Source organism: Babjeviella inositovora (genome assembly GCF_001661335.1).
Source record: "Babjeviella inositovora NRRL Y-12698 unplaced genomic scaffold BABINscaffold_7, whole genome shotgun sequence".
Classification (NCBI taxonomy): Eukaryota; Fungi; Ascomycota; class Pichiomycetes; order Serinales; genus Babjeviella; species Babjeviella inositovora.
Genome location: NW_017566844.1, coordinates 128,058 through 154,669, shown reverse-complemented (window position 1 = coordinate 154,669; position 26,612 = coordinate 128,058). Strand labels below are relative to the sequence as shown.

Here is a 26,612-nt window from a genome sequence, read left to right as displayed (position 1 = left end):
ATATAAGCAGTGGTTATGTACAGGTCAATCTGCCCATGCAGGTCAGTGCTATATGGCTGATCTCTATAACGCAGTTATTCGTCTCTTTTATTTCAAATATAATTTACAAAGGATATGCCTCATCCAAAGATCGAACCCAACGGCTCGTTGATGCTCGCATGGCAGGTTAAGAACCGCCACGTACTCGTCGTCGGAGGCGGGGAGGTTGCGGCATCGCGGGTGTATCACTTGCTCAACGCTAACGCCAAGGTAACACTTATTGCACCGGAAATCGTCTCCCAAGAGTTGCAATTCCGAATTGACAACGGAGATCTCCACAAAGTTTGTGTAAGAGACTACCGGACCGCCGATTTGACCATGTACGAAGGGGAGGCGGTGATTCCAGACCTTGACAACTTGCTGGACCCGGACTACGCTTACATCGATGACTTGGTGCAATCGCGCCGCTTCGCGCTTGTACTTGTAGCGATCAATGACCACGTGCTCTCACGCCAGATCTACTACCAGGCGAAATACCTTGGGCTTATGGCAAACATCGCAGACATTCCGCCGTTGTGCGACTACTACTTCGGGGCCATCGTAAGACGTGGGTTCCTACAGGTGATGATCAGCACAAACGGCAGGTCGCCACGGATGGCACATTTGATCAGAAACTTGATCATCGAGAAGTGCGGCTTTGACGATCCCGAGTTTAAGATCGACGAAATTGTCGAGAATATTGGTAAGCTCCGAGCGATGTTGAGAAAGAAGGTGGACGGTATGGACGAAACGAGCATCAATAGCCGCATGGAGTGGATCAAGAGTGTCACGGATATGTATTCGTTGCACCAATGGAGCGCGGTGGGGGAAGAGCATCTCAAGGAGATCTTGGATTATTATCCAGAGCAGCCGCCTGTGGATCTCCTCAGCCAAGTGTCCCCACCGGATCTCTCCAAGTTATCCTTTGAGGTTTCTTAGTTATACCTAAGAGTCGGATATATAGTTCTGACCGCTCCCACGAAACAAACCTCAGAAGCATTTCTTTCAGGTGATTAATCCACTCTTCAATCCCAATGTTCGTTGTTATACGGAACTTGCCAGTCCCTCTCAGAGTTTTATCATGCTCAGAAATGTTCATTCATGCTTTTTCAGCATTTACAGTTCGTGCATTAGGGAAGGTTTTCGAAGTAGAAATATATAGCTAAATCTACTCCTGTGCTGAAAGTAGGAGTAGCGCCAGGATCCTGCTAACCAAGTCGACGCAGAGCTAGAGTCATAACTCTAGACTTTACCAATATTCTTCGATTGGGCTATGACGGTTTTTTTTGGTATAATAAAGACTACAAATATATCAAAAGGTAGACCCAAATCCTTCTATGACACTATATATATACCTATCAAGTTTTGGTTGGAAACCATCAATTCAAACCGCCTGGACTTGATTTCAAAGGCATACCGAGGATTTAACCCTTCAACACCATGCCAACACGGTTCATACACGAAACAGAACCCCAAAGAACGATCAAGCTAATCCTGGAGAGGTTTGTAAAACCTCTTGGTCTCCTCTAGAGTGTATACACACCACGGTAATCCCAATATTCTTAGTGGATCGAAATCATGTGAGCACCACCTGGGTTGAGAGGAGCTGACGTAAAGATAAATCATACACGATATTGTTCACCTTCTTCAAGTTGTACTTGAGAGCGTCATACTTGCGTCTGAGGCCATCATTCTTCAAATCCAAGAGCTCAAACCCGGACTGCAAGAACAGAATGAGTTTGGCGTTGATCAAGCTCAAGGTGTACTGGAACTTTGCGTGCGTTCCGCTGCCGATCGAAATCTGAATAATGGATTGCGTGCAGTAGTGGACCAAGTCGTCGGAGAGTCTCAATAAACACATTAAGTAGTCGTTGTAGTTGACGGATTCGATGTCTAGAATTCGCGCCACCTCCTCAGGCGCCAAAATGAGACCAATATCGGTATCAGATATAATTGGCTGGCTGATTGACGCAACCTCTTCTTTAAAAATATCCGCGATACGGGTCAAGTACCGGTTGAGCATCAAAACGTAGATCGCATCTTCATTGATCCGGCGCACAATTCGCTCTTTAACGTGCTTGTGTGCGCTGCTGGCTGCCGCCGCCCGCGGAACGCGGGTGACCTTATCAAGCAGCTCGTGGTAGATTACACGGGTCTTAGCATTGGTGTCGGCATAGACCCCGCTGTTGATAACCTTGTGTAACTCCATCGGTTGCGTCTGGAACAAGCTACCGCTGAGGTAGAATTTCTTGAGGGAAGACAACGCCACGGAGATTTCGTCCTCCACCGCATTGAGCTCGTCCTTGATCTGAGACCTGGAAAGTTAGTTTTTGCTCGTTTGAGGTACGGCGTACGTTGTACATACTCAGAATTGATCTGGAGTTGGATTTCCTGGAAAATTTCGCTCAAGTCGCTCATGATGGGAAGCTTCTTGCGGATAAAGAGATATCATAAAGGCTATTGAAACTATGCATACGATTTGGAAAAGTACGCATATAGGAATATGTCCGGCAGATAGCACTACGAACTTTGATCTCTTTGGCAGTTATGGATCGTAATACGGATAGCCCTGCCTGGGTGATTTAAACCACGGACTCGCCTGCTTCTTACCATTATCAGAGGTAGTTACATATAAAGATGAGTAAATAATGCGTAAAAATATATCCTTTATAAATTACTTGTCCTACCCCAGCTAAATCTACAATACTATTGATTAATTGCACCTTGTCCATCCACCCATATATTATGGAGCATAGCTAATTACGCGCAGACAGTATCGATACCAAAATTAATAAACGTGTAAACTTCTATAAATTTTGGATAATATCCCCTTAGTTAATGACTTTTAATCGGTTGTCTAGAAAACATGTAGGCCACTTACCAATTAGAGTCTAATTTGATCGAGGTAATTATGCAAACCATCCTCGAAACACCGGTTAAAAAACCACCAACCCCCTTTTCATCCAGGAGAGCTTCCACACAGCGAGAATTATCACAGCGCTCACTGCAAAACACACCGTAGTCATGCTGAAGAATGGTGAGAGACAGTGACCCAACTCCGTGGCATTCACCTGGCAGTACTTGTCGTAACGCTGGGCGTAGAGGAGGTTGAAGGTGACACTGGCGATGGCAGGGGCCACCATAAAGCTGCCCCAGGTGGAGCCCATCATGTCAATGCCCCACACAGAGGCCACAACGGTAGGGTACAACGTGAAGATCCCGCCGTATGAGGCCCCAACAAGCATCGAAACCAAGTTGAAGAACGCTGGCGGTCTAAGTAAGGCGAGATAGTGGTTAGAGTCCATCAACAAGTACTGCGAGACACCCGCGATGGCCACGCACCCGATCAAGAGATATACCCGACAGAAACCGAAGCGGCTGGCCGCATAGTCCGACACCCCGCCCATGATCAAGCGCGACAACGTGGACGACGTAGAGTGCAACGAAAGCTGGTCAGGAACCAGGAGCGAGTAGTGGGTCAAGCCAGGATACGCCGCGTACACGGTTTTGAGCATGGACGACATGTTGTTGAGGTACATCTCCTCGGGACCCAAGTTCAAAAAGAGTGACACCAATAACAACCACGCGGTCTTGTCACGGAGAAAGTCGCGGAAGCGGCGCGTGGTGGACTTTCTCGACGCATTTGGCTCCTCGTCGTTGGTCAAGAGAGGGGACGCTTCGTCAAATACAACGGCACGCTCGATCGCCACGATACTGGCGGAAACCCAGTTGAACAAGCCCACAAAGAAGTACATCACGGTGAGCGACATAAACACACGGTAGAGGTCCAAGATGTCTTCATCAGAGGTTGTGACGGCCGTTTGGTTTCGGAAGTATGCCAGCTTCAAGAACTGCGCGCCCATGAGCGCTGAGAGACCGTAGCAGGTCACAGGGGCGGATATGGCCATGCCCTTGAGGTTGGGGTAGATCTTGGCGCACGTAAGCAACGAAGAAAAGTAAAGGGATGAGGTTCCGCAGCCGATGCAGGCAAAGGCGAAACACATGTACCAGTAGCTCCACTCGTGCTTGTAGGCCATGGCTAAGAGGAAGTAGTTTGGCACAAACATGATGAGTGAGAGCGTGGAAAGGATTACCGGGCCATGTTTGTCAGCCAAGTGGCCTAGGAGTGGCAAAAATAGGTACATCCCCAAGGCGGAGCAGGAGGCGATGGTGTTAATGTTGACCAGTGTGTAGTGCAACGTGTGCGTGAGCGACGGCGAAAAAAGCGAGAAGAGGAGGATGGAGCCAGCCGAGAGGCACGATACCAAGGCAAGCGCAAAGGCAAGTTTTTTCAAGGTTGGCTGCGAGAAGTTTGTATTGAGATACTGGCGGATGTGGTGTGTGAGCCATGCTTCCACGGAGGATAGATTGGTCATGTGGAGAAGAAGCGAAAGTGTAGCTAGGAGGAGGGGGAATGCAAGGAATGAGAATGCAGGGAAATGAGGAGTTTAGAGCTGCAATACAGAAGGTATTTGTGCTAATATTCTGTCTCTTTGTCGAGTCAAGCAGGTGGTGTGATGAATATTGCTCTAGTTATGGTGATAGCAAACCATTGCCTGCCGCCGATGGCACAGAGTTCTGCCTCGAATGTACCTGCAGCGAAGAATTACGAGACGCTCGCCAATGCTTTCTACATCTCAGGTTGGACAATGTTTCTCTTTTACATGAAGGAATTAGGGCATATTGCATAGAATGAACGATGGAATAATAACATTAAGAATAGGATAAGAATTCATTTGGATAAACGACATAGTTTGAGGTTGGATGAATATGAATTGGAATTAGCCAGTATTAGCAACTCATACCTGGAGGATTCCGGATCTAGACCAGTGGGTCTGGTTCTGGAGATGTGCCAAGTGACAAACCCAGACGCGGGGTTGTAAATCTGACTTGGGTAGGATGTTAATTTGGTAAAGCTATATATAAGTAGTGGAAATAAAACGACCGAGCGTGTGTAGGAACCAAATTCCACTATTAAATAATGTGCAAATGTTGGTATACAGGGGTTACTATGAGCGTTGATGGCACGGAAGATGAATTTCGGGCCTAAGAATAATATTATACTTTATCAGTTAAAAATGATATTCTAGTGCACTGAGAATAACCAGTATATAGAGATAAAGGGGTGAGTTTCGGGTTTGTAGATATCGGCTATTGGCCTCAAAAATGGAGCCTAATGGTTACAGCTTAACGCTGGGCTGGCGATAAAACGAGATATATTCCGTAAAAAAACTAAAAAGAAATATTGGAGGCTAAAATTAATCCCAAATTTTCCTGAATTAAGCGGTTAACCCAAGCACGGCTTATTCCAACATAGTCCTCTGATAGGCGGACGAACCCATAATAACAGCCTACGCCTGCTGCCATACTTTGGTCATCTAAATAAAAACGGGAAAAATTAAAGGACGTCAGTCAAACAACCCACGGGGTTTCTTCACATGTTGGGTGGGCCCCAAAGAATCCGCAAGAGGCTCCTCAACCTCGGGCGTAAGGAGTCGGCGTTTTGGTGCCTTTGGTTTTGGGGGCTCTGGTAAGGTCTCTCCCTTTTTCGCTTTACCTCTAGCCCGCAAGTGCAACGGGGTCTGGATGAAGCTCTCATCTCTCGTGGAGGGTACAGAAACAGGTGTCTCATCCCACCCAATCGTCGCCAGGATTTGCGGTCCGGTGGAACGTGTACTGGGCACCGGAGCTATTTCTAGCGGTGCATCCACGGGCCTTTGGGTTAGTGAGGCTGCACCCTCTTGCGAAGCATCTTCAGGCACAAACAAGGCATGACTTTCGTGGTAATTACTGACCATATTTCGGTGGTTATCTGTGTCACCAATGCTACTTCGGGTGTCCGGATCAGTCGGAACCACGAGATTATTTGGTTCAATCACATATGGTCTTGCTTGGTGGATCTTCCCGACATTCCTTTGAATCTGTGTGGCTGAATACATTGCCTGTTCAATCGTAACGGCCGGGGCGACAGGAATGACGGGCGTGTACGTCTTGGGCAACAGTCCCCGCTCACCATCCGTGATCAACACAAACGCCACGGTTACCTTGCTCAACTTTTGCGTCTCGAAGAGAATGGGGTTGCCAGGGACGCTAGTAAAGAGCACCTCGAGGTAGTTTTCCGCAGAATTGGGACTCAGTTCTGCGGCGCTGGTTCCGCCCTTAGTTCCGAGTGGTGCTATACATATGCTCATGAATGTCTTGAAGTCTTTTAGTCTGAACGTTGCACTGGCTGGACTGAGCTCTGCTCCAGTTTCTGACCCGGTCTCTAGCCACTGATTACAGTTATGATCCATCAATCCTTCTAAGCCGGTCGCCATGGTGGTGCTCATCGGCTGCTTCAAATACTCGCGTTCCTTCATGACGGCCTTGGTGAAGCCATACAAAGACAACTTGGCACCATGGAGGCCGCCGCTGGGCGTCGTAAGCTCAAGCCGGAAGTCCTCCGTCGACGGTGGAATCAAGTCGAGAAAGTGTTTCGGGAACGCTGGCTCCATCTTTATGTAGTGGATCATTTCTCGGGAGGAAGGCACCCCCAGTTCCTTCTGGTTTGCGTACCTGTCGCGGTAAAGCCGTTGAACGTTTAACGTGAAGCTGTTTTGAACGGGTGTGAAGAACCACGAGTACTGCCGGCGGATGAGATTCTTCCCCTTTATTTCACATCGAAGGCGGCTAGACCGGAATTCAACCTGCAATAGAAGGTAATCGATCTCGGTATCGAGCTTCTTGAACACGATACAGAGATTTTTGGCGTACACCGTAAAGTTGAAGCTGGGGAGCTTGTTCTCGGTCTCGAAACCGCTGTCCACACCGGGCGCGCCGCTGGCGCCCACAAAGCTCATGTCGTACTTTTTAAAAAAACTGCGATCAAACTGGATCTCCGCATAGGATGTTTGGGTGAGGTTGATGGCGGAGAGAGCCATGCCCTTCTCCGACACTGAGAACATGATCGACTCGCTGATCGTCGCAAGCGCTGCGAGCGACCGCGCCCACATCTGCTTATGGCAATTCTCAATCACCGCCAGAAACGACATAAGAGCATGGTGTTAGAGATAGAGCATAGTGGCGAAATAGGCCGTGTTATAGTGGCGCGGTGCGTTTTGCGAGCGGCACAAAGCCGCACGAAAACATTGGGGTTGATATCGATACCAGGAAAGAAACCGCGGTGCTTTCCGAGTGGTGTATTGAACTGAGGAAATACTCCAAATTCATTCATCCGCTCTGGCTCTCACTACATATAATTATAATACAAGTAGTTTATTAACAATCCCATAAGAAAGACGCAAGAGATCAACAATGCGACAAAAATTGAAAGCAACCTGAATTTACTCCTCCTCGGAACTTTCATCCGAGCTGTCGTCATCCGACGACGAGTCTGCAGCCTGGCCGACCTTGTCGAACTGCTGCAACGTCTTACGCAAGTCCTCGATCTTTTTCGAGTTCTCCGCCTCGGTCAACACCTTCTTTTTCTTCCCCCCGCTCATGGAACCGCGTCTGCCATTGGCAGCCACCTTCTTCTTGAACACATAGTTGTACATCTTTAACAACGTGCCGTTATCGAGCTGGTCCATGTCAAGCTCAATCTCCTCCTGGCCATTATTGTTCAAGTCCGGAATGCTCTCGCGAATCAACTGGATCACGTACTGCAACTTCTTCTCGGACAACTCGCCCATCTTGTCGCTCAACTCCTTCTTCATCTCGTACGTCATATCGCGGTCGGTTACGGACGAACTTCTCTTCTTCTTCTTCTTCTTGTTTTTGCGCTTAGCCAACTTCTGCTTCAAGATGCGCTCGTACAACTCCTTCTTCTTCAACTCAAGCTCAAGCGCCATCTTCTCCACCTTCGTCTTCATCTTGTCCAACTGTGCCTCCAAGAACTCGATTTCCGTGTTGGTCAACATCGACTCGTCAATCTCGTCGCCCGACTCGTCGGTCTCCTCATCGGAACCCGGTGGTGATGAAACCGGCGCCGGCTTCTCCTCCCACTTCTTGTCGAAGATGGCCTCCAACCGGTGCCCCATCATGTTCACGGGGGTGCCTTCTGGGTTGTAGATATAGCAGTTCTGGAACACCAACCGCACGTCCGCCTCGAAGTCGCCCGCGGTCTCGTACTCGTTATTCTGCAACTTCGTCTGCACGGTCGACAAGTCCATCGGCACCTTCACCACGTCAAAGTAATCCGGACACCCCAACACCGCGGGGTTTACCGGTTCCAAGAACGGGTAGCTGAAGGACTCGTACTTCTTGCTCAAAAGGTCCTTGAGCACCTGGCCGCAGAACCGCAACTCCGCGACATACTTTTTCTTCCGCGGACGATTGTCGTACGGCATGTCCTTTGGCTTCGGCGGATGAATCTCCCTCTTCGGCCTCCCCCCTTCGCTGGCGTCGCGTCTGATCACAGGCACCTCGGCCGTGGACTTGCTGCGCGCGCCCTTGCCACCGCGCCCTGGCGCGTTTGCACCGTTAACCGGCGCCTTTGCAGCAGGTAACTCCCGTGGAGGCATGTGGAGCATATGCTTTTCGAAGCTAGCCTGGATGTTTCGGGCCATTTGGGCGATCCCGGAGTCGGAGCCGTTGAATTTCGTACAGTTGGCCACCATGAGGTTGAAGTCCAGGGCCAATTGCTCTGGCTCCTCGTAGGCATTGGCGGTGATCTTCTTTTCCATGGTTGACAAGTCCATGGGATGCGGGATGTAGTTGTAGTAGAAGGGAATGCCCAACTTGACAATGTCGACAGGCAACAAAAATGGACCGGCGTCTTTCAACCGTCTGATCGCCTTGATCGTGGTGAGGGCGTGCTTTGCCTGGTGTTTGGGCATGGGGTTGGCAGGCAAATTGTTCAAGTCTGGCTCAGCCGGAGGCTTCGGCGCCGGTTCTGTCGGTGGCTCAATCACCGCCACCACGGGATCCTCGCTTACCGTCACGACGGGCTCCTCTGCATCTTCCATCGGGGCATCGCCATTGGCTTCGGTCTTCTTGTCTTCGGCCTTGGCTTTCTTGTCATCGTGAGAATCTGCGCCATCAATCTCGGCGTCGGCAGCTCGCTTGGGTTCAGCAGCGGGTGTGTGGGGTTGGAGCTCTTCGGTTGACATGTGGAGTGGTTCTTAATATAATACAGTATTATTAGAGTAAATACAAGAGACTATGGGATATTTCCGGATCGGGAAGTATGGAAGATTGTGGGAGCACGTGACTGGATGTCCTGTATGTTTCTTTTTTTTGCTTTTTTTCCAACTTTTCGAAAAACTGCGAAAAAATTTCTCCGCTTATACCGGATTACGAAATGTTATTTTCACAAATGTGGGCATCGCAGTGAATTTATATGACCCCGCCGCTCAGCGTGCGTGCCCAGCGTTACACTTCTGCGCCGATAATTTACAGACCTCACACCGCGTCGAAATATATGCACGAACACGCCTAGATGGTCTCATCTACAAATGCCAAATAGGAGGGGCAAAATATTTATTGCTTAGTTCTCGGAATAAACCCATCCTGGAAGAAGATGGTGAATATCATCTGGAAAGCTTGGTTGTGTGGGGGAAGATATTAAAGATAGGATGGTCACCCAAGAGCATCCGACACCGCGGGAGATTTTGCCCTCGGAAAATTTTACATCTGTATAGAGCAGAAAACGTTCGCAGTATCATCAAGCGCGTCATGCGGGTAACCCCAGACCAGAAGTTACGGCGGAGGCTCATCGCGCCAGCCACTTTTGGCGCAGTATGTATGCAGGCTGGTTCAGCATGTTTACCGTCCGACCCGATCAAATATTGTCAATCAGGGGCTGGCTTCGGTGCCTCCTAAAGATATGTGACCTTAAAGCAGGATGGAAGTGGATTTGTAAGCAATGGTATTGAGGCCAGCTGCCGTTGGTAGGGACGGATCTGTAATACGGGGCGCTAGGTATTGTTGGAAGTTACCTATTATGCAACGGTACATACGACGGAGGAGGTGGTTGTTGAGCTTCAATTCAGATATGAATTGGTGTTTCCTTCAGGGACATCAGAATGATATTGAGAGCCTTTACAATGTGTGGCAAGGTGGTGCATAAGGGAGGAGTTGCGTGGCTGGGTAGAGCGGCGATCTTCCCCTCGCAATGAGATTAAAACTTAGACGCGTAGCTAGCCCCAACTGAGCGACTAACTTGACGATAAAATCAAATATTTTCCCGGGTCAAACCGAAAGAAAACCCAGGGATTGAATGGGATAGGAGCGCGGTTAGATGAAAATGCCAGACCAACCGCCAGGTCAGGGACTAGAAGAGCAAGGCCTGAGTGGCATGGGTCATGTATGGTCCCTCACCGAAAAAAAAACTTTGAAATCGGGGGGTTTAGCCTTATAACCTTGCAAATTGAAACCTCAGAAAGGTTTCAACAAGAGTAGAGGCATTGATAAAGATTAACAATTGTCTGGCTTACTGGTGCCACCAGATCCAGGATACGAACCAGATAGATACTGCCTGTAAGGTGCGTGCTCCAACCAGCCACTGGTGAAAATCAACTGAGCCTAAAATTTGAAGCGTGACAGAAAGCTCTACTCACTCCCTTAACGTCTCCACTCATTCACTGCTACTCCTGCCGTATTCGTTGAGTCCCCCGCGTTTAGCTTTCTGTCGTTTTACTCCACTGCTACCCCATCAGACTAGGAACCACCCGCGACTTCAGAGCATACAATGTCGTTGGAGGAGAACAAAAAACGTATCGCCGAGTCTGCCACAGATGACTCACCCAAGCGAAGAAGAAGGGCGTTGGATGAGCTAAGCGAAGAAGGTCCCTTGACGCAAAAGGATGTGATTTACTTCCAGAAGGAAGCTATCTGGCGACAGATGAACCATTACAAGCAAAAGTCTGTCCAGCTCAACGACCGAGTCAACAGATACGCCAAACAGTGCAAGGTCAATGAGGCCCGTGCTGCTATTTTGAATGCATGGTACGACGAACTTGTATTGTTGCTTAAAGCCAAAGTTGGCACCGTCTCGGATGTGAATCAAGATCTCTTGGCTGACTTGCCGGAGGGAGATGAAGAAGCCAACGAGGTGCTACAGCAGAGACGATCCCAGCTTCTAGAGTTGTTGACCCCGGTGTTGCTGTCCCATTCCGGTCTGTCGAATTCCATGATGGAGAAGAAGCTAGAGGTGTTGATCAAGGACCTCTCCACTCTCAAAGCACAGAAACTGAGCGTTGCCAAGGAAAATGAGTTGCTAAACGGCACAATCACCAAGTTGAACCAAGACCTCGAGGACCTTATCAAACACCAGGAACGATTGTCTTCCAAGACTCTTAATAGAATCAGCGAATCTCACGGTAGAGATTCTGAGTCTACTCAGAGCGACGCAAATGGCTCCAAGCCCGACACCTCCAAGCCCGACGCCTCCAAGCCTGCTCAAAGTGGTGCCGAAACCCCAGGAGCTGAGACCGTTCCAGCTATCAACAACGAGGAGCTTGAGCAGCTTACCATCCAGCTCAACGAGCATAAGGCCCTCAACACAAGTTTGCAAAAGCAACTTAACGACCAATTGAGCAGTATCACCGCCATTACCAATGAAAATAAGCAGTTGCAACTCAAAATTGCGGACCCTTCCGACGATGACATTACAAAGACAGGCATTTTTCAAACTTTACAGAAGCAGGTTGCCGTCACGAGCGCTGCGTCCGTCGAAACCCGCGATATCAACGAGTCCCTCATCAAGGAGATCCAGGGGTTAGAGAGCGAAAGATCCAAGTTCAGAACAGACCTAAGGGCTGTGATGGAGAAGGAGCTACGCGAGATGAAGGAATCGATGGGGAAGAGCGACACTGACTTGACCAGAATCAGAACCATAAGGGATGACTTGTTGGCACAGATCGCAATCTTGAAGGCGAACAAGACAAACAAAGAAGTCATGGAGGGCTACAATACCGTGATCGAAGCGCAAAAGACACGCATAGCCGAGCTTGAAGCCAACCCGAACGTGTACCGCAAAGAGCTCTTGCAAAAGTTGGACCCTGTGGATGAGTCCGTTACCAGAGAGCTGTTAATTCTGAAGAACAACCTCCTTGTGGCTGAGTTGAAGGAATTGGAGGTTGCCTTCAAGAATGTGCATAGTTTATCTCTCAAGAAGATTGCCTCCTTAGCCGATGCCGACTCCATGGTTAACAAGCTCAATGTGGAAAAGTCCAAGGCCGATCAGAAATACTTTTCGGCGATGCGAGCTAAGGATGCGCTATCCAGCGAGAATAAAACCCTTAAGCAACAGATTAGTGCCACCAGAGATTTTATCACCCAGTTGAAGGAGATTGAGAAGGCTCACCTATTGAAGATTGAGTTGTTAGAGGCCACAAACAAAGACTTGAAGGCGACCTACCGTAACTCTGTCGAGGACGCTATTGCAAAGGATCACAAGTTGACGGCCAGCCATGCCAAGACTTCCGAGTTGGCTGCAAAGTACAAAGACTTGCAGATCAGGCAGCTTGCGGAGGGTGACAAGTCTATCCGTGAACTTCAGTTGAAAAATGAGTTGGAAAACGAAGCGGCCAAGTTGAAGTCAAAGGTCTCTTCGTTGGAGTCCTTGCTTAGCAAGTACAAGGCCCATGTATCCAACAGTGCTTCTGGGATCCCCTTTGATGAGGATCAGAAGACCGTCGAGGCGTTAAGAGCGTTGGCTAAGTGCTCAGTATGCTCCAAAAACTGGAAGGATACGGCCATCACCGTGTGTGGGCATGTCTTCTGCAGCGAGTGCGCCGATGATAGAATCAAGTCCAGAATGAGAAAGTGCCCGTCGTGCAATAAGCAGTTTTCTGTGAACGACTTGTTGACCATTCATTTGTGACCACCGTCAGACTTTCTTTTCACATTTCCCCTCTTTTCCATTTGTCTTTGTCATTCTTATCTCACCTTTTTTTTTTCGGCTCGTTTCATTTGTATTATTCCCTTGTATAGTCTTTAGGTTTTCCTTCATAAACTACATCACCCATGACGCTATTACTTCGAATGCAAGTATCATATTTATTTTGTATTTCTGGATGCTTTTTCGTCAGCCTCTTGCTGGGTCTGCGCGCATTTACGGTATTCGATTAGAATGGAGATTTCAAGGCCCAGGCGCCTTTGACCTTACCCGGTGGGGTCTTAAACTCGGTATACTTCTTTTTGAAGTTTCTAACAAATCTAGGGTCCCATAACTCACTGGCAATACCCAAATCCTTGCAGCACCTCATCAACGCATTACTCTTGCAGCCCTCGGTGGCAGTGATCATTTGTTGTTCGTTGAAGAAATCCTGTTCACCTCTGGCGACCGCCACAAGTCTGCCATGGCATACCAACCCGTACTCTCTGGTCAAGCTGCGGCCGGTGGTGATGGTGGCGGAACGGGGGACCAAACCCCAGCCGCCTGGGCCGAAGGCTCTGTTCAAAATACGCCTGTACTTGATTTCTGGCAAATAAATGATTCCATCAGGCTTAATTTCGATGTCTGAAGGAACAACCGGTGCAAGCAAGACATCCGCCACCTTGTCAGGAAATGCTTCAGTGCCGATACCGTGGAACGACGTGGCCCAGTTCACGGTCTGGCCTCCCTGGGTAGACGTGTACTGCAGCGGGTCGAAGTCGTCGAGCTTGTTCGGTAAAGATTCTTCTAACGTGGAATTGTTCAACAACGCATTCGAAGTTGCGGAGCTGGCTGGTGCGACCTTTCTCGCGTAAGCCGGCTTGGCAATAGTCGCCTCCGTTTTCTTCGCAGCTGGAATTGAGTTGTAGAGCCTGCCGGTTATTCTCCCGGAAAGTGCTGGTCTGAGGGTCTTTGAAAACATAGTAAAGGTGGCGGCTGGTACAAAATAACGGGTTATATTTTAAGCAGTAATTTTTATGGCGGTGGTAAATGCGGCTCACCTCAGGCCTGGATAAAATTAACTGCCAGACTGAAGACACCAGTTCCGGCTAACAGATATAATCAGGTAGAATAGTAATTAACTGCTTTAATAATTAGCTATTTTAACAACGGAGGTAATAGATCGAAAAAAAAAACTCTGATTGATTATTGTGAAACCCTCAGATCCATATATTGCCCTCTAAAAGATAAACTTACTCATTGTATCACGTGATAATAGGACCTTCCTGCTCTCAAACGCGTAAACACAGAAAAATACGCGTTGGGTTGTAAAACTTTTAATCCGTAGCGTGCTAATTGCCTTTCTACACTCACACTGCTATGAATTTCGAAGATTTGGAGACTTTATGGGACAGGCAGGAGGAAGCCGAGGAAGTTCCAGCGCCCGAAACGACCGGTACCACTAATCCCGATCATACGGCAGACGACTTGTTAGGGTTGAACACTGACATCAAAATCATTAACAGGACAAAGCGGGTAAAGTTGGACAATTCAAAGCTTCTTGATGACGACGTGAAAGGGTTAAACTACATTCGCAAAAACTACAGAAAAATCAAGCTCACCTCGCGGAAATCCTCGCACAAGACGGTCACCCGAAAGAGCATCCAGGAAACCCCCGAATACATCAACTTGACCAGGCTACTAAACTTTTACCAGATTTGGGCCCACCAGTTGTTCCCAAGGGCAAACTTTACTGAGTTTATCGAAACCTTACAAACTACCGATAAGGCAAACTACAAGTTGAGGGAAACTAGACAGAGCTGGTTGGATTTTGAGGCTGACGGTGGGTTCAAGGGCATCACGCGAGACGACGGTGACATGTATCTTTTTAGAGATATCGACGGAGGACTCAGCGATACAGAATTCACAACGCCAGCCCAGACAAAGGTCTCTGCCATCGCCGAGTCTGTGGTTCCAGGATCAAACAGCTTGTTCGTGGGGGATGATAGTGATGAGGAGTTGTACCACACCGCCCAGACCGCCACCATCAACCCAGAGGCTGCCAAAGAAGCTGCGTCGGCTGCAGTGCCGTCGGTAACCAATATCTTAGGTGAAAATGGACTTTCAGTCGATGCTGACGAGTTTGACGATTGGAGTGATTCCTTAATGGACGAGTTCGACGCCAACTCCACAAATATCGCTACGGTGATGGCCAGTCCACCAGGGGCCCAGGAGATGGCGGAAGTTGAAGCGGAAATGAACGCCAAAGAGGGAGATTTCGACGACGAAATGGATGTGCTCAGGGAAATGGGAATGTAAGGAATAAATAACGAAATTGGAGTTTATTTTGTACTTGGAGTGATTAACCAGATGTCCTACTGCCATATTGGAACCAAAGCGAGTACAGCTATTGTCAAGCAAAAAGATATGGACGAGTCAGGAGTCGAACCCGAGACCTTTCACATGCTAAGCGAACGCGCTACCAACTACGCCACACGCCCTATCAATATTGCAATAACCATAGGCTACTGCTTTGTCGGCAAAGCTATAAATCGGCTTGTTTTAATCTCTAGATTGGCTTTCCACTACCTAGTAAGCATCCAACGCAGATTTCTGTCGTTTTCTCATGATACACCAGACTTTTACGACCAAAGGAATCAACGGATGAAACAAAAACTCCGCATCAAATTTATATGTCTAGGTTAAAGGTCGCCTACGTTCTGAACGTAAGCTTGTAAGAGCCCGCTGATGGTCTCGTTCCCGTAGAAGTGAGGCAAGAAATCTTTTTTCACTTGTCCGACCGTCAACTCGGCAAGAGCCCAGAGTATATATGGCTGGATAAAGTCATAGAACACAACATCGACGGTATCGTCGCCAGACAATTGTTTCGCAACGGCGACGTTCGGAATCGGAAACTCGATCCTCGGAATGTGGATTGTATCGTCGCCATCCTCGCCGAAATCGTCATGCGTAACATATCCCTTACTCAATTTCTGGTGTGCGATAGCCAAGTATTGTTGCTCGGTGATGTCATTCAACCCATCGGGCGTGATTCTACCATTGGCACCCTCCTTCATTAGGCGACTAGACTTGTGCGGAGGAAGCAAGCGAAGCAAGTCGACCTCCTTTGCCGTAGCCCTAGAGAGAATGTACGACTGGTTGTTTAACTTCTCCTCAATTTTGAGAGCAAGAGATCTCGGAACCTGTGGGATGTAGTTCCAGTTGTTTTTAAACGGAGAGACAATGAAATTGGTATCCTTCGTGTAGGGACCCTTGTAAAGGTCGTATCTCACCGACCCCGTGTTGATGATGATGATTCTGCTATGGCTGGCGTCTGAGCTGACTTTCAAAGTCGGAAGAATGGTGGTGGAAAGCATGTGGTAGATATTTCTCGGGTGCGAAAACGGCACGTAGTCCATAAAATAGTTGCGGTGAACCTGACCCAAAACCGTCTCTAAACCCAAGTCCCGTCTTTTTTGCGCAATATGTGTCGTAAGCTCCAATCCCGTCCGGGTATGAAACGTCTCGAGTGTCTTTTTAGAGTGAAACATGAAGGAATTCAAGTTAAAGTCAATGTATTTTCTGTCATATGTGCCTTTCAAATCATTCTCACCCGTGAAGTTCACGCTCAACCATCCAACTGTTTCGCAAAACCTGCCTGCCTGGAGAGCAGTGGAATTGTCGTCAAAGACGCTAAAGTCTCGGATATGGCTGTGTCCCCCAAAGTACTGGATCTTGGTATCAGGAAAGTACTTCCGCAACTCTCCGTGGAGCAACGTCAACTCCCACCAATCGTGGCTCACGGGAATGTGGCCAAACACCACTATCACATCCACCGGCTCGTGCAGGAAGTCCAGCATCGATTGCACAAACCATTCTTGCTGGACTAACTCGGAAATTGGGTGAACAACCGTTCTCTCGTTGAACCGATTGAAGTCAAATAACACTCCAAGTGCAAGCACATTCAACCCCCGGTTAGGGGTTTGAAAGTACCTGTACCGCGACCCAAAGGGAACCGCGGTTCCGTTCTCCATAATGAAATCCACGTTGGTGCCGACATACCTGTCGCCGAAATGGCTGGCCACCTGTTCGTACTCCTGAATCGAGCTCTCGGCAAGATACAATTCGTGGTTCCCGAGCGTGATCAAGTCGTAGTCTTGTTTGATAAAGATAGGGGTTGAGATGAGGCCATTGGGGGCTGTAGCGTCAGATAAGCCGTTTCCGTCGTGTTTGTCACCTGTGTCGATGAGGAGGAGGTCGCTTCTGGCGGCGTCCGCGTGGCTGCGCATATGCAGAGCGAAGGAGACGAAATCACCCCAGTTGGCAGAGTACTGCTTTTGATTGAAGTGGCCAGCATACCAGCCGTGCGTATCTGTGGTGTGTAAGAAGTTCAAGTGGCCCCATCGGAGAGGACGAAGGGGGTGAAGGGGGGCTTCAGTGGCTGGGGCGGTCGGACTTTTGCTGAAGTAGCACACAATGGTGACCAAAAGGACCGAGACTATGATAGGGTATAGCTTCCGAGTGGTTATCAATGGTTCCTTCATTAATGTATAGATGTGTAAGAAATTGGCGGGGAAAAAATGGATGGCTTCTCTTGGCTTAGGAGTCAGGATGACCTTATCTCACTGAATACCGGTCACCACACTGGAATTTATTTAGGAGACCCGCGACACCCGCACTCAATATTACGGTGATACGATTCAATTAAACACCTTACTTTTGTAGATAAGCTTCCATATCCAAGTTGACAAGCTGATTTGCCGTATATTATTTTAACTGACACCTTTGTTTCGTTCACCCTCAATCTACACGCTACATGCTTTCAATTTTAATGCAATGTGAAATATAAAGAACAGAACCCTCGATGGAGGAGAATAAATATATATGGAAAAACAGCCAGAGGAATACTGTTTAGGTGCGAGGAACCTGATCCCGACGATCCGTAAAATATGTGTACTAACGTAGGTCAAAACGAGACCTGCAATGATCTTCAGACTAGTAACCTCTGAAGAGGATGGAGTCCTTACCAAAGTACTCCTGGGCAGCGGAGAATGGCTTTCTGCCAACAACCTCCCAACGGCCCTGAGTTTCCTTGACCTCGTCGGTTCTGGCGTCGTATGGCTGCATGGCAAAAAGGTCACGCTTGATGGAGGCCTCCGGGGTGCCCCAGCCACCGGTCCAGTCGACAAAGGCGGCGGCAGATGCGCAGAGCAAGGAGGTGGAGACAATGAAAGCCGGGCCTTTACCAGCGGCCGCCGCACCAAAGGCGATACCCGACATAGCACCGTAGAAGGTGTTACGGGAATCGTCCTTCTCACGCAAGTTGGAGGAGACGCTCTTTGTGAATTGGAAAATACCAGCTCCCACACCCACGGTGAAACCCGACCTGGCGGATACAAGTAAGGCGTCAAACAACAACTTGGCGGTAATCCCTTTTGGAAGGAACACAAGCGGCGCCTTGGCGGAGGTCAAGTTGTTTCTGCTGTTATACTTGGCGTAACCAGCTAAGGACCCCAAGATGAGGCCGTACTTGGCGGTCTCGAGGGTGTCGGTAGCGGTGTCTCGTGGAAGGTACTGGATATCACGGAGGGTCCAAGTAGGTGGCGTGATGGCCTCGTCGCTACGCAATTTGAATTCAGACATTGTGTGTGGGGATTGGCGTCTGGCGGGATAACTGGTAAACGCTACTCCGCGAATATACGTATAGCCTGTAATCCAATCAAGTTTATGTGAAAGAAAATCACGATTTGTGCACAAGTCACACGATGCCCGTGCGCATACAATCGGTATATACACGAAAGTCCAATACTATACACTAATTACAATTTATACAGGACACCATTCTCCACATCACTCGATTATTATCGAAACCATAGATCAGATTCCCGGAGACGAAAAGTCAAGCATCTTCTGAGGGGATATTCTCTGAGGTTTTTTTTTTTTTTTTTTTTTGGTTAAAGCCATCGTACGGAATTCATAGAAATCAACGCTTGAAAAGCACCATTGCTTAAATCGCCAAATAAGCCTTTCAAGTTCCCCTTCCTTTCTCTCAACTTCACTTTATTCTTCCTCAAAATGCTCCTCGCCGAAAATAATATCCTTTTCCGTCGCGAGGACTTCATCTCCGAACCGGACAAGCGACCCAACACCGGCCTTGATCAACGAACGGCCCATGTTCAACTTCTCAGGGTCGCGCAAATCAACCCCAGGGACAATATGGATAATGCGCCCCATCTTTCCGTCTCGACTCTGCTTCTCCGAAATGTCAAAGCTCTGGTACGCTTTGTTTTTATGTACGGGCTTGTAGACTCGCTGCTGGTGCAACCCAAGCTCATTACGCGTAAAGCCCGCGAGCTCCACAAGCACGCGGTTGTCGGCAATCGCATCCACACCCACGGTGATGATGGTTGATAGGTTCGGCAACGGAACTCCCTTGAGCTGGGACATATGAGCAAGTAAGTGCCTGCTGGAGTCATTTGTGGGAGTGAAGAAGGCGTGTACCGCGGGCGTAAACCGCTCAAGCGGTGTAACTTCAACGCCTTTTCCTGCGAGAACCTCGGTAAATGCCGGCAATGGGATGCATTCTGGAACAATAATCAACGTCTTTCCCCCGTTCCAAAGCTCATCCGACTTTTCAAAGACCCTATCAGTAACCGTTTTAACACAGTCTAGCAAATAGTCCGGTAACTTTACCCGTTGGGAGTCCTTTGCCACGTGGCGTCTGTGACCGATATACTGCTCGTCGAAGGATACAAAATTTTCGTCGTGGACCAACTTATTAAGCTTGTAGCCTGTGGGGAAGGCTGGCGCGTTGATGTCGCACACCGAAACGCCCAGTTCAGTTTTCACCGCTTTCATAATGCTCACATCCACTTTCTTTGGGAAAAGCGTGCGTACGTAGTCGGAGCCCTCCTGCGTGAGTGCTGCGCCCATAGGCGCCACCGCACGCTCACGGCACCACGCCTGCTCTTCGATCGTCTTTTTAACCGCGTCGTACCCATCTGGGGTGCACATGAAGGCAAACTGGAGGGGCCAGACGGGCCTGTGAATTTTGTACTGCTCGACCCACATCGTCTCCTGGCGCTGAACGTAGATGATCTGCTTGAGCAAGGCAGTGGCGGCGTACTCGTGGCGCTTCTTCAAACCCATTTGTACGAGCTGGGTCTTGCTTGTGAACAACTCCTCGGCATTTTCAAAGGCAACACATTTTAAGTTTCTGAAATTAACGAGCTCTGCGTTCTTGTGCAAGAGCCACAAGACTGTCTTGGGTGTTGCGACCAAGATGTGCGGGTGTTGAAAGTCCTTAAATCCCCGAGGGAGGTTTTCCGCTGTGTTTTCCCCATAGAGTGCCTGGAAAATCATGTTCTTCGGCACCTCCGCCTTGGTGTCTGAGGATGAAATGAGCCTGTCAAGTGTCTCTTCGTAGTACCGCACCGCGTTGTCGTTCGGCGCGAGAATCAAGTATGAAATGTCTTGTCTCCTGTAGTGGGACATGTTGACATTATCCCACTTGACCACAAAGTTCCGCGGCATCGATAGCGCGTGCAACATCACCGCAAGCGACTTGCCCGTGCCCGGGCCCTGTCTCGTGATGATGGAGAGGTTGGAATTTAACACACTGAGCATTGCCTTCTGGTCCATCGTGGGTTCTTTGATATCCGGGAACGTATTATGCAAGAGATTGTCTACCACCTCGGGCACCCCAAATACCTGGAACGAACCTGAAGCACGGGGATCGTACTTTAACATAATCTTCTTGTGCGATGCCTGCTCTGATCGCTCTGGCTCGGGGTTGGTGTAGTATGTGGGGCTTCTCTCAGTGTTTCTGGTTCTTCCTCTGGGATCAGATCCACTGATGTCTTTTCCATGCTTCTGGACGTCCCTGGCTTCTCTTCCATACTTGGGTATATCTCTGTTTCCTCTCCCGTTTGAGCCACCCGACCTTCCTGGCGCATCTCTCCTGAAACCTCTAGTTAGGGGTTTGTCGCAATTCCCCTTTGATGCATAGTTGAACTGCTTTCCAGGTCTATTACTCATAGCCCCATCTCCATTTCTGTCATCCCGCTTGAAACTCTGGCTAGAGTAATCTCTGTAGCCAAGTTGATAGGAGCTAGCAACGCATCTGGTTCCCTGATAGTGTGTGTTAAAGAGCCTTTTGGGGAGGGCTCTTAGTGCGCTCAACATATCTATTGTCGAACGTTCCGGGGGGGTTTTTTTTTACCAAGTTCCTTACTCTTTATCGCCTTATACCAAGCCATCATGTAGAATAATTTTTCACGCACGTGATCATATCACATCGCCACTGGAGCTGGATACAGGATCCCCTGCAGCCTGCAGGATGCATATAATCCTCACTAAGGCGGATCCTTGGCTGGGTCGGCAGCCTTTGCTTCCGCAAAGCAAAACGCATTGACACCTTTTTGCTTATTCTTATATCGGACAGTATTTGAATCAATTATCAGTTCCGTATATAGTCTTCTACTCATAATGAAGATGTCTTATATGGACGTCCTTCCGGAGGCCACCTGCCTTCCCTATAACCCCTCCTCGTCCATGCTCTTGCTCAGCTTTAACGCCATCACCAGCACGATACGCACTCTCATGGTATTTTTCTTCTATCACATCCCCACGGCCGTGGTTTCCCTTCTCTCCAAAAGCATATCCATCACGTTGAGCTTCTCATCTTTGCTCCTCATCACGGTTTTCCTCTCGCTCTGTGCCTACTTCGTGGTGCGCTACCGCTACCTCTCGGTATACTCGCGGCTTACTGACGACCCCAAGCCGAATGAGGCAATCGAGATGATGCTCGATCCAAAGTTGCAGTCGCAGGCGAGGCCCTCGGGGTATCTTGATGAGTTCTTGGCCGCCATCAAGGTGTTTGGCAACTTGGACAAGCAGGTCTCTCACGCCCTCACAAAGAACATGACCACTCAGCGTTTGGATGCGGATGAAGTGTTATTCCTCGATGATCGCTTGGGCTTTGCTGTGCTTATGGAGGGCCATATGCTGGTTTACTCTAAGCGCAGCGCCCCGAGGCAATCGTCCAAGAGAGACGCAAACATCCTCACCCTCAACTGTCAGACGTACCAGTTGTTGAACCAGGTTAAGAGCGGAAACCCGCTTTCATCGTTGTTTGGGATCTTGACCTTATTCACGCAATTTGGGACTGTCCGTTCCGGGCTTCAGTCACCCATGAGTAGTGGGGGTTCCCCTCGGCCATCCCTCTTTAGAACCTACACTGATATGGCGCAATCCGGTCCCGAAGACTTAAGCCCGGGTAATCCAGAACTTCCGAGTGATGTCTACCCTGATATCATAGCCAAAGCAACCACTGATTGCACTATTGCGATCATCCCTGCAGACGCTTTCCGCCGCTTGTTCCTCAACCACCCCAAGGCCAGCGCCCAGATCGTCCAGATGATTCTCACCCGGTTGCACCGCGTGACAATGCAGACGGCACACAACTATTTGGGCTTGACGGCCGAGATATACGAAACAGAAGCAAGGTTAAACAGCTCCGGGGCGTTTCAGCTTCCGTCGTATCTCCACAACAGCGTGGTTCAGAAGTTTGACCGTCTTCACGGATCGTCTTCTGATTTGTTCAAGCAATCTACCTCTCCTCCAGCGTCGAGAATTGCGAGCCCCCACTTTGAGACCGACGTCATTCCCAGGGGCCCTCCCAAGGTGTTTGCTCCTAATAAATCCCGCCCCCACATCCGCAGGAACCAGTCTCGCCACGTGATTCTTGGGAGCCGGAAGACCACCAATCCCGGAGACTTGCTCTCCAATGTACCTTTGTCGCGTAAAGAGTTCACGGCTGATGTGAGTGAAAAGGAGGTACGGAGCCGGATGTTCTCTGCGGACGAAGAAACCGAGGAGACATCCTTGCGGATTGCCATCATCGAAGCGATGCTCAGCCTCTTGGGTATCAAGAGCGAGCACTGCCTTCTGCGGAAGGGCTGTACGGGCTCGAGCACCGGCTTGATGGCCCTTGGTAATGTCATTGGAGGCCAGGTAGAGCTTCCTTTCTCGACCGTCTCACCCGCCCATGTCAAGTTCTTCATTGACTCAGCCTCTGATAAGGAGGAGGATGAACTGCTGGTCTTCGAGGCCATCACCAGGGAGTTTGCGGGGTACTTGGATCTTGTCTTTATCAGGGCTGGAACCACGTTGATCCGGGAGAAGGAGACAAACAAGGGTTTATACTTTGTCATTGACGGTCATTTGGGGGTTTCATATATTGACAGTGATGGAGATGAAAACTATTTGCACTCTGTAAAGGCTGGGGGGTTGGCTGGATACATTGGGACAATCGTGGGCCACAAGTCGTTTGTTTCCGTCAAGGCCACCACCGATGCGTATGTTGGGTTTTTATCCAGCGACCGCTTCGAGCGCTTGACGGACAAGCACTACATTCTCCAGATACCGCTTGCCAAGCATCTAGTGGGGCTTTTCTCGCGGGAAATCTTGGAAATTGACTTTGCATTGGAGTGGATCCACTCGCTGGCTGGGGAGATGCTTGCGCAGCAGGGTGATATGGCCAACGGTATCTATGTTGTTCTCAATGGCCGGTTTAGGGCGATTCAGGAGGATGAAAAGGGAAATCCTTCGGCCTTGGGGGAGTTTGGCCAAGGTGAATCCTTAGGGGAAATTGAGGTATTGACAGCTTCTAAGCGGGCCTCGTCGTTGGTTGCGGTGCGCGACTCTGAATGCGCGCGGATTCCGCGCTTTTTGTTTGAGATTCTCGCCATCCAACACCCCTCGATAATGATCAAGATCTCGCGGATTGTGGCGCTCAGGATGCAAAGTCTGATCAGCCCTCTGCTCCATCTGACGGTGAAGGCGACCCATAATGGAAACTACCGCACCATCACGGTATTGCCCATCACGGATGGCTTACCTGTGGCTGAATTCGCCGACAAGTTGGTGACTAGCTTAAAATCTGTCAACCGCTCGGTAATTGCCTTAAACCAGGCATCCACGTTACACCATCTCGGCAGGCGAGCCTTCGACCGGTTAGCCAAGATCAAGCAGACCAACTACCTCTGCGAGCTTGAGGAAAAGTTTCAGATCGTCGTCTATGTCACCGACACGCCGGTCAGCTCGCAGTGGACCAAAACGTGCATCTCTCAAGGCGATTGCATTCTCCTCTTGGCCGATGCGCGTGCGGAACCGAGCGTGGGCGCGTATGAACGGCTCTTGGTGAAAACGCGTGCAACAGCCAAAACGGACTTGATCTTGTTGCACCCAGAACGCAGCGTGGATCCAGGTTCGACCATGAAATGGTTGCAAAACCGTCGCTGGATCGACTCCCATCACCACGTCCAGATGGCGGTAGACCACAAGGCGGTGACAGACGCCTTGAATCTCCGCCACATCCAGTCCACCACGCGGATTCTCTCCAGCCTCAACTTTGCGGACCTCCGCTCCAAAGTCAACTTGTTGATTAAGCAGGATATCTTCAAAATCAGTCGCACCCGAAACTACTACGCCCCCGCACAGATCCACAAATCCGACTTCCTTCGCTTGGCACGCATTCTCTCGGGCCAGGCAGTGGGCTTGGTGCTCGGTGGCGGTGGCGCGCGCGGGATCTCCCACGTAGGAGTCATCAAGGCCTTGGAAGAGAAAGGAATTCCGATCGATCTCATCGGAGGAACTTCCATGGGCTCGTTTGTGGGCGGGTTATACGCGCGTGATTACGATTTGGTGAGCATCTTTGGGCGTGCAAAGAAGTTCTGCGGCCGAACTTCGTCGCTCTGGCGAAACCTCTTTGACTTGACCTATCCCGTAACGTCCTATGTCACGGGACACGAGTTTAACCGCGGTATTTGGAAGGCGTTTGGAGCGTCGCGTATTGAGGACTTTTGGATCAGCTACTTTACCAACTCCACAAACATTACCAACTCGGTCATGGAGATCCATACCTCGGGCTACGCCTGGAAGTATATTCGTGCGTCCATGTCGTTAGCGGGTTTACTCCCACCAATCACAGATAAGGGCTCCATGTTGCTAGACGGGGGGTATCTCGACAACTTACCCGTGGTGGAGATGCAGAACCGTGGTGCCACCATCATCTTTGCCGTGGATGTGGGTTCGGTGGACGACAGAACGCCCATGACCTATGGTGATACTTTAAACGGGTGGTGGGTCTTGTTCAACCGCTGGAATCCGTTCTCAAAGCATCCGAACGTCCCGAGCATGGCGGAAGTCCAGATGCGGTTGGCCTACGTTTCGTCCGTCAATGCATTGGAAATTGCAAAGAACACCAAGGGAATTGTCTACCTCCGGCCTCCAATCGATAATTACGCCACCTTGGATTTCGGTAAGTTTGACGAAATCTACCATGTCGGTGAGATCTATGCCAGAAACCAGTTGGCCAAGTTGGAGAGCAACGGAAAGTTGCCTGTCATTCCGGGGGTATTCGAGGGGGTCGAGGAGCTGCGGTTGAGGGAAAGATTTCAACGGAGAAATTCAATGTAGCACTCTTGTTTGTCCTTCTATTGCTATCAAAAGTATCTGTGTTTTTACTGAAAACTAGATATTATCGTAAGCATTAGCTCAGAAAAGCCCATGGGAAAGGATTGGGTGGGATTCACAAAGCTATATCGTAGGGTTACTGTGTATGAACGAAGAAAAAGCCACAATCACTCTTATTAATCCTTACAATATTGATTCTTCGTTTTATGTTTTAAGAACAACTTCAAATTAAACTATCCATTGGATAATAAACTCGTCTTTAATCTTTATTTTTCTGTATTATTTACATGCTTCAAGCACCTGGCCCCTCCATCTCCAAGTCGATTTTCCGTAATTTCTTTGCCTTCTTTTTCTTCTTCTTTTCTTCCCCCATTATGTTTTCAGATACCTCGTAAATGTATCTCCCCATCTTCATGTCCTCGATGATCGAAACCACTTGCGGGATGGTGTCCATCTCAATGGTGGCCAAGTCCTGTTTGTTAAATCTGGTCAACACGTAGTCTGCAACTTCGCCATTGGTAGGCTTACCAATACCGATCCCAATCTTTGTGTAGCCACCACCAATGTTTTCCGAGATGGAGCGCAACCCATTGTGGCCCCGTGCAGAGGTAAACTGCTTGCGTACCTGGACCTTTCCCACGGGGATGGAGAGTTCGTCGTGGATCACCACCAAAGAGGAAACCTGCGGTAATTTCAGCTGCTTGACCGCATTCCAGATTCGGGAGATTGGGGCACCGCTGACATTCATATACGACTGGGTTCTCACAAAAAGCATGTTATTCTCATCGGGCGCCGTAGCGTACTCAATGCCAATCTTTTTGGGGTGCTCTCTGAACGCCGGCGGGGCCTGGTAGTGCTGGAGGAGGCTTGCGAGAATGCTATGACCCACAGAGTGTCTTGTTCCATGGTGTGTGATTTCGGGGTTGCCAATCGATGCGACAACCAAGTAGGGATCGTGGGTGAGGGAGTATGGCAAGCCCGGAGCAGCAGAGGATTTGGTATCTGTCTTAGTGCCCAAACTGCGGCCTGAGGATGGACGGATGCGTACGACCCGAAGTCTGAAAGCGCAAACAAGCATTTTCTAGGGGAGAATGCTATATCAAGGGAAGCTATTCTGAGAGATATTACGTGATGGTGAGCTCAGCCGGGTATAGAGTCTGATTTTATCATCGAAACCATTAGCATCGGATTATTTTCAACTGGTATATACAATCACGTGGGGGTTATGAACCGCAAGTAGTGCGGCCCGTTTCGGTTGTATGTGTGGCCGGTACTGGAGCTGGGTTTTACGGCACGTGATCAACAAATAGCCCACTAT

At 49.3% G+C, this 26,612-nt stretch overlaps 13 protein-coding genes and 1 non-coding gene across 14 annotated transcripts; 5 read left to right on the top strand and 9 right to left on the bottom strand.

Moving 5' to 3' along the window:
• Window positions 1–114: 114 nt before the first annotated feature.
• MET8 (bifunctional precorrin-2 dehydrogenase/sirohydrochlorin ferrochelatase) lies at window positions 115–1,242 on the top strand (the record flags this gene model as incomplete). The annotated part of the gene is made up of 1 exon (XM_019132397.1): window positions 115–1,242. The coding sequence occupies one exon, from the start codon at window positions 115–117 to the stop codon at window positions 955–957; it is 843 nt and encodes a 280-aa protein (XP_018984703.1). The 3' UTR covers window positions 958–1,242.
• Window positions 1,125–1,552, top strand: BABINDRAFT_141858 (uncharacterized protein). The gene has a single exon (XM_019127141.1). It carries the CDS (start codon window positions 1,292–1,294, stop codon window positions 1,508–1,510), a length of 219 nt encoding a protein of 72 aa, XP_018984702.1. The 5' UTR covers window positions 1,125–1,291; the 3' UTR covers window positions 1,511–1,552.
• On the bottom strand, window positions 1,333–2,452 carry BABINDRAFT_13721 (uncharacterized protein). Its single transcript, XM_019127104.1, has 2 exons — window positions 2,384–2,452; window positions 1,333–2,333 (listed from the first exon to the last, which is right to left on the bottom strand). Exons 1-2 carry the CDS (start codon window positions 2,434–2,436, stop codon window positions 1,595–1,597), a joined length of 792 nt encoding a protein of 263 aa, XP_018984701.1. The 5' UTR covers window positions 2,437–2,452; the 3' UTR covers window positions 1,333–1,594.
• Window positions 2,453–2,709: 257 nt separating this feature from the next.
• Window positions 2,710–4,573, bottom strand: BABINDRAFT_161778 (uncharacterized protein). Its single transcript, XM_019129006.1, has one exon. The coding sequence runs from the start codon at window positions 4,392–4,394 to the stop codon at window positions 2,955–2,957; it is 1,440 nt and encodes a 479-aa protein (XP_018984700.1). The 5' UTR covers window positions 4,395–4,573; the 3' UTR covers window positions 2,710–2,954.
• A 709-nt stretch (window positions 4,574–5,282) lies between these two features.
• On the bottom strand, window positions 5,283–7,074 carry DDC1 (Ddc1p). The gene has a single exon (XM_019129005.1). The coding sequence runs from the start codon at window positions 7,047–7,049 to the stop codon at window positions 5,427–5,429; it is 1,623 nt and encodes a 540-aa protein (XP_018984699.1). The 5' UTR covers window positions 7,050–7,074; the 3' UTR covers window positions 5,283–5,426.
• A 266-nt stretch (window positions 7,075–7,340) lies between these two features.
• Window positions 7,341–8,894, bottom strand: BDF1 (chromatin-binding protein; the record flags this gene model as incomplete). Its single annotated transcript, XM_019131430.2, has 1 exon — window positions 7,341–8,894. A coding segment is annotated over one exon (1,554 nt), but the record flags the coding sequence as incomplete, so codon positions are not given.
• Window positions 8,895–10,687: 1,793 nt separating this feature from the next.
• Window positions 10,688–12,823, top strand: BRE1 (E3 ubiquitin-protein ligase; the record flags this gene model as incomplete). Its single annotated transcript, XM_019131819.1, has 2 exons — window positions 10,688–11,402; window positions 11,439–12,823. 2 exons carry the CDS (start codon window positions 10,688–10,690, stop codon window positions 12,821–12,823), a joined length of 2,100 nt encoding a protein of 699 aa, XP_018984697.1.
• A 144-nt stretch (window positions 12,824–12,967) lies between these two features.
• MGM101 (Mgm101p) lies at window positions 12,968–13,803 on the bottom strand. The gene has a single exon (XM_019129004.1). The coding sequence runs from the start codon at window positions 13,797–13,799 to the stop codon at window positions 13,068–13,070; it is 732 nt and encodes a 243-aa protein (XP_018984696.1). The 5' UTR covers window positions 13,800–13,803; the 3' UTR covers window positions 12,968–13,067.
• A 394-nt stretch (window positions 13,804–14,197) lies between these two features.
• CSM3 (Csm3p) lies at window positions 14,198–15,372 on the top strand (the record flags this gene model as incomplete). Its single annotated transcript, XM_019129003.1, has 1 exon — window positions 14,198–15,372. A coding segment is annotated over one exon (924 nt), but the record flags the coding sequence as incomplete, so codon positions are not given.
• Window positions 15,246–15,318, bottom strand: BABINDRAFT_t213. Its single transcript has one exon. It is a non-coding gene; the product is annotated as a tRNA-Ala (tRNA).
• Window positions 15,373–15,519: 147 nt separating the features above from the next.
• Window positions 15,520–18,460, bottom strand: BABINDRAFT_8310 (uncharacterized protein; the record flags this gene model as incomplete). Its single annotated transcript, XM_019132778.1, has 2 exons — window positions 15,520–17,315; window positions 17,821–18,460. 2 exons carry the CDS (start codon window positions 18,458–18,460, stop codon window positions 15,520–15,522), a joined length of 2,436 nt encoding a protein of 811 aa, XP_018984694.1.
• Window positions 18,461–18,877: 417 nt separating this feature from the next.
• BABINDRAFT_8309 (uncharacterized protein) lies at window positions 18,878–20,566 on the bottom strand (the record flags this gene model as incomplete). The annotated part of the gene is made up of 1 exon (XM_019132777.1): window positions 18,878–20,566. The coding sequence occupies one exon, from the start codon at window positions 20,564–20,566 to the stop codon at window positions 18,878–18,880; it is 1,689 nt and encodes a 562-aa protein (XP_018984693.1).
• Window positions 20,567–21,404: 838 nt separating this feature from the next.
• BABINDRAFT_161770 (lysophospholipase) lies at window positions 21,405–25,551 on the top strand. The gene has a single exon (XM_019129002.1). The coding sequence runs from the start codon at window positions 21,419–21,421 to the stop codon at window positions 25,295–25,297; it is 3,879 nt and encodes a 1,292-aa protein (XP_018984692.1). The 5' UTR covers window positions 21,405–21,418; the 3' UTR covers window positions 25,298–25,551.
• Window positions 25,243–26,461, bottom strand: BABINDRAFT_161769 (aminoacyl-tRNA hydrolase). Its single transcript, XM_019129001.1, has one exon. It carries the CDS (start codon window positions 26,067–26,069, stop codon window positions 25,587–25,589), a length of 483 nt encoding a protein of 160 aa, XP_018984691.1. The 5' UTR covers window positions 26,070–26,461; the 3' UTR covers window positions 25,243–25,586.
• Window positions 26,462–26,612: the final 151 nt, after the last annotated feature.